At 39.2% G+C, this 10,314-nt stretch overlaps 1 protein-coding gene across 4 annotated transcripts in view; it reads right to left on the reverse strand.

The window, feature by feature from the left end:
- LOC118118210 (voltage-dependent R-type calcium channel subunit alpha-1E) overlaps nt 1–10,314 on the reverse strand; it is a 38,891-nt gene extending 28,577 nt beyond the window's left edge. For all 4 annotated transcript variants that reach the window (XM_047342071.1, XM_047342070.1, XM_047342069.1 and 1 more), the window contains exons 1-2: nt 10,133–10,314; nt 7,434–7,573 (exon numbers count right to left, since the gene is read on the reverse strand). In XM_047342071.1, the coding sequence (XP_047198027.1) occupies nt 7,434–7,573; nt 10,133–10,225 (233 nt within the window). In that variant the 5' untranslated portion in view covers nt 10,226–10,314. The remainder of the gene's footprint in view (nt 1–7,433; nt 7,574–10,132) is intronic.

Raw genomic sequence — 10,314 nt, forward strand, 5'->3', positions numbered from 1 at the left:
GAAAACGCTGTTCAAAGCGGTGAGAGCTCATTGTCCACCGCTCAGAAGCTGTTCTAAAAGTTGACCATCAAAATTGAACGCTGCAACGCGTGGAGGATGACAGCGCGAGCATCTTTCCACCGCCGTTAGAGTGGATCAAAGACTGTAAACAAAGACGCAATTCCACTTTCTCCCAATGTACAAAAATGGAGCCAACATATCCCGGATACAGATGCTGTCATCCTGCGCTGGTGACGTCATCTGAAGCCAGAGTCGGCACGGTAGTGATTGCAGCCCGTGGAGCCGCAGTATCAAGGTCCTGAATTGCGAGTCAGTCTTGGCTGTAACTCAGGGGGATTTTTATAGCAGTAAATAACAATATAAATCAAACTTACCAGAAAAATTGGGAATCTAACGTTTATCACTGAGATAAGAACTACATACATTTTTGTGTCATGTCCCATCTGCCAACACGGAGGGGGTGGGGGTTGATGACTATCACGATGTTTTGGCTTCACTTTTCAGGAGCTGTCATTTCACCCATCTATATATCGTCTATGTAGTTGATCCAAAAACTGGATCATGTTACAATAAGTGTTTCATGATTTTTCACTGGATTCATATTAGTGTGGGATTCACACCTCAGTCTGGATTTGTTCCTGTGCTTTGATACTGTGCATGTGTCAAGAGTGTTTGTTTCTACACACAAACAGCAGCACAGCCAGTGCTGGAGGAATATTAAAATAAAGTAAAGTGAATTAATGAACACGACAAACAACAAAACACAGATTAGATGTTTGTTTTTGTTTCCTTTCTCTTATTTAGTGGCACTAAGGAGGGTATCGAGTGAGTGAGTGAGACATAGAGATGACACATTGAGAGACGCACAGATCGAGCTCCTGTGGAAAACAGCCTTCAAACCACACATGGAACAAAGCGGACAACAGCACAGCTCCTTCAAGGCTGCGCTTTGAGCACAATTCAGCAGAGGCTCCCTCAAAATTAAAGCAAACATTGTGTCTGACTGTGGTCGCCCATGAATCATCCCGACACACACAATGAGGTCATTTTCCTTTTTTTAATTTAGAAAATTGTTTTCTGCAGATTTTAATTGATATTTTACAGTTCACATGCTGTTCACTAATTTGCACCTATCGTCACTAATGTTCCCCAGAACCAGGGCAGTAAAAAGGCAAAACCACATAATGAAAAACAGCTAAATGAATCACCTCATTTAATGAATTCTTAGAAAAACAGACTGACTGTTTCAGCATAAAGCCTTCGTCTGAAGACAGCAGTGAGATGTCTTTGTCAAAGACATGTGATCACTAAATAATAATATTTGCATCTGTACAACTTAGAGAAGCATAACCACCGGTCTACCCCTACACTGGCCCTCTTTAGAACAAAAGCAGATTAAAAGACATATTAAGACTGTGTTATTTTGTTTTGATGTCTTCATTTTAAATCAAGACTGCCTCAAAATGTGTATAAAGTTTCACGTTTAGTTTTATTCAGTCTTTTGAGTTTTATTTTCCCCTGCTTTTAAAGTTGAAATCATTCTTTATATCTCGAGTTGTGAGTGAAATTCCATTTTATATAAAGAACTCATAAATGCAGACAGAAAAATGTCTTACAGTACAAATACTGTTATCAGAGCTATCAGTGAAGTAGTGAGGCAATTCAACTTATGGAATAGCTGCACACTCTTCTGACTCAACTCTGTAACAATCCAGCCACGAGTTCATGTTCCCAGTGAGAGGCTAATCTCTTCCTCGTTGGCTTTTTAAGCGAAGCACTGTTGTTCGGTATTGTACCAAACTGGCTCTGGAGAGCATGAATTCATTACATGCACAGAATGCAGCCTCTCCCACACACCTCCACCTACACTGAGAACACTGCCAAAAACTACAGTAATCAGCAGCATCACATTGCTCACATTTCAGCACAGCTCTGCATATGGTAATAAGCAGCTGAATCAACATAATGCATCAACAAATTAATGTCTGAATTAAATAGGGAAAAACATAAATGATGTGTCGAATGCTAACATCAATAACTGGGACTAAATGGAAAAGGCGTTTACTCATTATTAGTCATAGCATAAATGGCTGGGTGTATATTTTCCCAACGAAAACCCACCTGGGACCGTGGGCTATTGTTTATTCAGCTTAATTATACAAGCTGATACAACTGCTGCTGTCCTTAAAAACACCAGGAACAATAAACATGATGTTGACGAGACACTGGAAGTTTTAGGGTTATTTCCTCATTAGGTTTTGGTAGTTGAAACCCTTTTTTGTAATTCGACACAAGGTTTTGGGTTTACAGATGAGCTGCGGTAGATGAGACTAAAACATCAGCTGAAGTAAAGAACTTACACTCTTGTACATAAAGTTGGATTAAACCTGCAAATGCCCAAGGCCCCAAACTTGCAGGATCAAATTGCTGCAGCTTAAAGTTTGTAAAGTTTCTAATGTTTTATGCATTAAACTTAAGAAATGTTAGCTTAACACTTCAGCTGTGTGTAAATCACTTGATAGGAAACATCATTTAAAAGCAATCGGCCTCCATAGCTTCCGGAAATGATAATCATATGGTACAATACATTAACTTAAATGCTTGTTTTGTTGTGGCACATTAGGAGACATTTGTATGTATACATTTGAAGGAGTGGGGATATTAACTGATCTTATTTTTTAACGTCTTGTGTCAACACCTTAATTATTTTTGTTTAAATTTTGCTCACATGGTATATCACTACATAAACAAGTGTAGTTAGATGATGGGGTTTGTCTTTGTTCTGTGTGAACTCAACAAACTAACTACAATGTTGAAATGAAATTGCAATTAATCAACAACTGGATCCTGAATTTTGAACTTAAAATCTTCTAAAGTGCATTACGACAAACACAATATAGACCCTGGTTGGGCCTGTGCAGTAGTATTCAAGCTGAGGAGCACTGGTTGTCTTTTGGTAAATAATAAAGTTGCTGTGTTCTGCTCTGTGCTCTGTACTTAAAGGGAAGGGACGCATTAGGGTACATATGTGTACAGAAGACGGGTGATGGAGTGGAGTGGGGAACTAGGGTCAAAATAGTTATTTCGCCCTCGTCTATCTGGCCATGTGTGCACATTTGATGCTGCAGATGCAAACTGCTTTGGCGTGTGAAGGCCGCCACAAAAGAGTGAGACTGTTCTCACTCCTGTGTGTCTGTCTTTGTGCCAGATGGCTAATGAATCACTCCCAACTCCCACCCAGTTGTATTATTCATTCTGTCTAAAGAGCAACCATTTTAGCAAAATATCACACTTTGCAAGAGGGACAGCAGCCGGGGGGGGCAACACAGGGAAAGCTGATATCCGTCACACCACATGATGGGAAACCAACCAACACACACACACACACACACACTCACACAGAGGTATGTGTGCAGCTACAGCTGGGATCAGAATCACTTAGGTCTGATGCGGGAGTTATCAGAACATAAGTAACAACATGAGGGCATCAGGTTCTGTGGAAACGCTTTGAACCTGCAGTCTTATAAATGGAGTAACGAGCACAAACACACACACACACGCACGCACACACACGCACAAAGTCATCTGGGAGACATCGTATTGCTAATCAAAGCATCGGATCCACCTGAGCCAATCTGCTTGCCGCAGGATATAATTGACCATTTTAGGAATCTCAGTGATTTAAATTGGTGTGTGGGTGAGTTGTTCTTGACTCTGTCTTTTTTGCTACACACTCTTCACTCAGATTAAGGATTTTAATTGAGCTCCGCGTCCCAGCAGATTCACTGGTGGCAATTCATTAATATGAAATGGAATGAATGCCGCCAGCGCTGGCCCAGTGGCCTCGATTCTATTCCCAACCGGCCTCTATATGACACATGTGTGTTTTCTTTTAAGTCTGACTTACTTGTACTGTGCCACCAGAGTGAGAGAGTCAGTGTGTGTGTGTGTGTGTGTGTGTGTGTGTGTGTGTGTGTGTGTGTGTGTGTGTGTGTGTGTGTGTGTGTGTGTGTGTGTGTGTGTGTGTGTGTGTGTGTGTGTTTGTATGTATGTGTGTGTGTTTGACAGAGTGAGAGAGGACAGGAAAGCAGCATATGTGCGACCACAAAATGTGTCAGATAGGAGGCAGGAAACCAGGTCGTCAGTTACCAATTCCAGCTGTGACTGGAATTGAACAAGATGCTCTGTGGCCTGCACAGTGACGACTTTGTGCATTTCACACAGTGAGTGACACGATCCGTTGGATCAGAAGGACTGAACTCGAATAACCGAGTTCACAGAAGCAGCAGAAACAGCCACATTTTGAGTTAAACTGCTTTCTTTTCAACATGCTTTCATACTAAACGTGGACAAATTAAGGTCTGAGATGGGTCTATACGAGAGCTCACTAGCCATTACCTCTCTGGACTCTATATACCACGATAACGGCCCTTTTACACTGTTAAAGAAGCCCACAAACATCTGGCTTTAGTGTGCAATGGGAATGGATACAATCACCATTCGCTCCCGGCTGAAATGACTTTGCAGTAGACATGAGTTTTTAACTGCTCTGGCAATGATAGTCAGCGATGGAAACACCATGTTGAACACGCTCATTTCCTCCCATTCTTCTTTATTTTGGCGGTCCAAAAATTCACGCTGCACCTTTTTCTGATTTGCATTGAACTTCCGGGCGTTGGCGCGTAAATAACTATGAACATTTGTCTACTGTTTTTTGTTTTTTTACATCTTTCATAGGTATAGTGCAAGATGCAACACCGGCAAGACAGCGAGGCGAGAGAGCTTCTCAGATTCTGAGATTCTTTCAAACAGAAAGGCAAACTCCCCCACAGGCAATGGGGAAGGGGTCACTCTGCTCTTTTGGGGTTTAGCTCTTTTTAAAAACATTGCTCATACCTGCAAATTTTCTGGTGTAAAAGAGGTGATGAAATATAGAAATACGATATGAAAATATAAAAATAGATATGAATAATATTGATATGAATCAAAGTTTAGGAGATTTTAAGAGTTTATCCTTTCAAACCCTTCTTCCACATGGTGAGGGAGCTTAAATCTAATTTAACCGACAGCTCTAAAAACCTCAAAACTGTCATCACATTTGTCCCCAACCTGATTATTAGCCCCAAATTTCTGTTTGCAGCAGAAAGAAACGTGTGACCATCCCTGCCGCTCAGCGTTTACCTCGACACTAACTGGTCTGTGAATGCTTATGTCCCTTTTTATGTAACAGGCAGATCGAGAGACAGCGAGACGGAACGAAATAAGAGATGCAGAGAAAAGGATACAGATAGAGAGAAGGATGTGGGTGTCAGGTTGAAATGAGATGTCAACATGCCGACAGCAATCCTCCCTGAAAGCTGAATACTGTACACTTAGCCATAAACAGCTCACCACTGGTAACAATGCTTAACTCCTGCACAATTATTTCAATAAATCCAATCTTACAGGGAACAAATGAAGTCGCTCATTACGTTTGTTCTTTGCTTTGTCTCTACCTTCTCCTTCCTCCCCTTGTTTCATCCCTTCTTTTCTCCCCTCTCTCTCTCTCTCTCTCCCCTCCATCCCTTCTTTCTTTCTTTGCATAACATCTCCAGCGCTGCATTCACATTTAATTCACAGAGGTCCTGGGGGCGAACTGAAGCAGGTTTTAGACACAAGTGCCAATCCACTTATCCGCCCACCTATTGCTGACTGCAAAGCCTGACTGCCCCATGGAAACACACATTTCCCCTGCATTTATGTTTTGTCTTTCTGTGGATGAATGTAACATGTTTGGAAAGGACAAATCACATCAACGTAAAGACCGGCCAATAGGGTCAACCATTGCAAACCATCGAGCTGCAACGTCATCAGGTACAACATGTCGGGATTGGAATCCTGTAAACCGCAGTACGTGCATGGAAAAATATGGATGAACGTCGACACAAGCGGAGTCGCACGCATGAATGTGCCAACATAACTCGACAATCAGCGTCTGAAATTAATCATTTGGTTCACTAGTTGCCGCGTGGTAAACTGAAAATGAATGCTGTCGAAATTAATTGCAGAACCAGTTGCTGAGCAATAATTTCAAACTTTTTTTCCCCCACTCTCTCATACAAGCAGTGGAGTTTGTAATTCATCATGGAGTTCAACCAAATTCAAAATTAAAAGAGAGGAGGCGCACACACACACACACACACACACACACACACACACACACACACACACACACACACACACACACACACACACACACACACACACACACACACACACACACACACACACACACACACACACACACACACACTTTGTTCTATTTGGAATTTTAATATTAAAATGCTACTTTGCAAACCTTCAACTACAATCTTATATTTCTGATGTGAGTTAGTAATGATCATTCTCACAATGTCCGTTATTTCTCTTGTCAACAAATAAAACCATTAAACAAATCAATGAGCCACATTGTTGCACTGGGTGACATGAGACTTTTTGGATTGTTGATGTTTTTTGGTTGTGGACGTTTGATTCATCTTTTGATGGACTGAGCTCTCAGTTCTTCTCATGGCTCTGAGATAAAGAGTTTGGGGATTTTGGTTTAGCACTTTTTCTCATGAGTTCTGTGTTTCCTGGTTTTATTTTTGAAGTTCTGATCTCCTTCATATGTTTACTTCCTGCCTGCCTTTGTGTGTTTCCCTCCAGTTTTGATCCTTGAGTTGTTTCCCCCGTTTGTCCTGTGCCACCTGTCTCTAGTTTGTCATCAGTTCAGTTTGTATTTAAGTCACGTCCTCACTTCTGTCTTTGTAGAGTCGACTGTTTAGTCTCTGCCTTGGTTTTTTCTGGACAGTTTCGGTTTGCCTGTTTTGTTTCTGCCCCTTATTTTGTGTCAATAATGCTTTCTACAATTGTGACATTCTGTCAGTCAAATGGAAGACTTAGTGGAATCTGTACCCATGTGTATATTGTTCCTTGCCTGTTTCTAGTTGTAACAGTTTTTTAATTAGTCCCCTAAACATTCAGCATTTAGTCCTGTTACCAGCAAAGAATATATATATATATATGACCCACTTTAAAAGATTAAAGGACTTATGGAAAACCAGGGGTTGAAAACAAAAAAAAAAGAGAAACGGACAAAGACATTCTTGGTTTTGGTCTTTTGTTGTGATTTGGAAATGGTAGGAAAATTAATTATCCTTGAAGTTTGAAGGAGCTCAGAATTGGTTGTGATTCAGTATTAGGTCAGATATTAGATACGGGTTTATATTTTCATAACAATTTGTTTGTCCCAGAAGACTCAGAAGACATGCAAGTCATTTGGTGCCTGAGTCTTAAATTAGATGAGCATTGCTCTGTACCAGTCTCTAAACTCTAAGGTTTCTATGATGTTTTTCAGGAATCTGTTGACAATGTTTAAATTCAGGCTGTGTGGGAGATCCGCTGATGTCACTCACCCACTGAGCACGACTATGAAGTCCATGACGTTCCAGCCGTTCCTCAGGTAGGAACCTTTATGGAAAACAAAACCGAGGGCCACCAGCTTGATCCCCGCCTCGAAGCAGAAGATCCCAATAAAGTACGGCTCTGTCTTCTCCTGTGGGAATAATGGAGCAGGGTGGAAAGTGGGAATAATAAAGCAACAGGTTAGAGGCTGTATAGGGATGAGTAGCTGATGTAAAAAGTAATATTCTTATAGCCATGAACCATAGGGCCATAATCTTACAATTATAACCTCGGATGTGTTTTGCACAGAGTGCAAACATTAGATCCAGTATAGACTCAATGTTTACTTGTATGTGCTGCAGTTGAAAATACATTCACACAATGTCATGATAGTTTATATCTGAGGTATACAGTCATGGGAGAAGTACATATGGGTCAATGACGTATATCTATTATAATTATTCAAACATTAGGAATGTTGTGTACACATAAAATCATATAAAAATTTCAAATTATTTGATTTTAGTGTTTTTTCATCTAGATGAATTGGCCGTGGCCTTAAAATTAATTAATTTCCTTAATATGCTTACATTTTTTTACAATTTCTCAATAATATAAAGTCATTAGTAACAAAGTAGTTGCATTTCTTTAGAGTTTTTGTAAATAATGATCTCATATTTTTGTTCTATAATGTCACCGTCCCCTTATTAAATGTAGTTAACAGACTTATTTTTCCGGTAAAGTGCATAAAATTTATAAAAATGTAAAAAAATACCATTCATTTAAGCATACTGTATCAGTGATTAATATTTCAGCCACAGAAATTTTATATTTTACTTTAAATTTAATACAGGTCTTGGTATTATTGGTCGCACCACATGATGAGTGGTCGCTCCAAATGATATGAAAACCTCCTATTGTTTAAAAAGATCAACAAACAATAAATTCCATACAGAAATTTGACTTAAACCAGATTTTATTAAAATTTCATAGAATTTTCATGAACACAAACATTTCATAAACATTTTTAAAAATAAAAATCTCATCAAGAACATTTAAGCGCAGCACACATTGTTGTGAACAAACATCAAACTTGACGTGTGAAAGTGCTACATCTACATCAGCCAGAGCTGGTGGGATGTTCTCCATAGATGGCGGCGTAAGGTCTAACACAGCATTTTCCATAGTTTTACTTTCTCTGTAAGCTCTGGATGCAGCCCTCCAGTTCTCTCTCTGATTATTTTTCTCTCTCTCCGTCAACTCACTTGACTTGGCATATGGAATCTCTCCCTGCTGTTTATTTCTCTCGTAGCTGAAAAAGATACGTAGTGTCATGCCATAAATCAATAAGTTATTTTGGACTAATGATAGATGAACATTTTAATGCAAATATGCATTTCGTCCAGTAATGAAAAACACATAAGAGCAATATGTACTTCATGTTGCTTTATTTGTAGTTTTCATTTTAAAAATGTTTTAACATACCTTTCTCTTCTCCGAGCAAGGTTCTCCGCTCTTGCTACAGCGTCAGAATTAACACGCTGCATATGGCGAGCGGTTTTTATTTTGCTTGGAAGTGGCATCTGGTAAAATAAATTTAAACAGTTATAAATAAATAAACACATAAATAAATAATAAATTACTAATAAATTCATAATAACCGAGATAAAATTACATGTTACATTTTTGGGGTGATATTTATTCCTGATATTGTACAAAAATTAAACATAAACCGTTGTTTCTGAAATATTAGAAAGAAATACTCTAATTGCATAGAAATATTTTGCAAATAATACTAAAATAAAGTACTTTATGTATATAAATCATTAATTGAATATAAAAAAGCCCCAAAACTCCCAATCTAGGACATATATCTATCATGTAAAACACTCTGCAATGGTCGCACCACATTTGGTCGCACCACAGGATATTTTTCTAGTTCAGTCAAAATCTACAGCCACAGAATTGGCCACCGGAAGAAATCAAACTAGGTCAGCACAAAAGGTCACCATGAAATTTATAATCAAATATAATTTTTTAGAAATAACTTAGAATTCATAGTTTTTTTGAGGTCATACGACATGATATCCAAATGTGGCAACTACATACCAGCTCAAATTTGAGAGAGAGTTACAAACCTGTTGCTGCTTCCATGGGTCCTCGGCAAAATGGTTTATGATGCAACGTCCTGTCTTTGAATGGATTTCAACATCAAAGTCCCAAATTGGTCCTTTCTTGATGGTCGCACCACATGATATTTCATAAAATGGACATCATCGGACAAAGTATGATGGAAATATAAATGCAAATGCTTTGCAATTTTGTACAGGACTACAAAAGACTTTGGAAATCATGCCAAATATGGCAGAAAATAAATTTGGGTTAGGGTTAGCCCGGACGGTCGCACCACATGATATTTTGACACTACATATATCGTATTTCTTTATGTATTTAAACCTTTTTTTAACAGAAGAAAATGCAGTCGGACAGAAAATATAGGCGTCACGTCAATGACCCATATATCCTTCACCTAAGTAAAAGAAACTCTACCAAGTGAAAAACAATTAAAATACAAGTAAAAGTCCTCCACTCAAAATCTTTTTGTGAAGATTTTTCTGCCCTTTACTGTACGTTTGCTATTTCTGCATTTAATGGCACAAAAACCTGTTTGTGTGTTGAGGTTGTGATAAAAAACAGATTCTGTGCTCACCAGTTTTTTTGCCATGGGGGTCTTATCCTCTCCTGGGAGGTGCTGCTCCAAGGCCAGGACGACACAGTTGGCAGTGATGGTGGCCAGGATCATGTACTCGAATGGTGTAAAGGCGACAGAGTTAAGGAAAGTAACTTTTAGCAAATCACAAGCGGCACAAAATAACAAACCAAGGATACAAA

Source organism: Hippoglossus stenolepis, chromosome 11 (assembly GCF_022539355.2).
Source record: "Hippoglossus stenolepis isolate QCI-W04-F060 chromosome 11, HSTE1.2, whole genome shotgun sequence".
Classification (NCBI taxonomy): Eukaryota; Metazoa; Chordata; class Actinopteri; order Pleuronectiformes; family Pleuronectidae; genus Hippoglossus; species Hippoglossus stenolepis.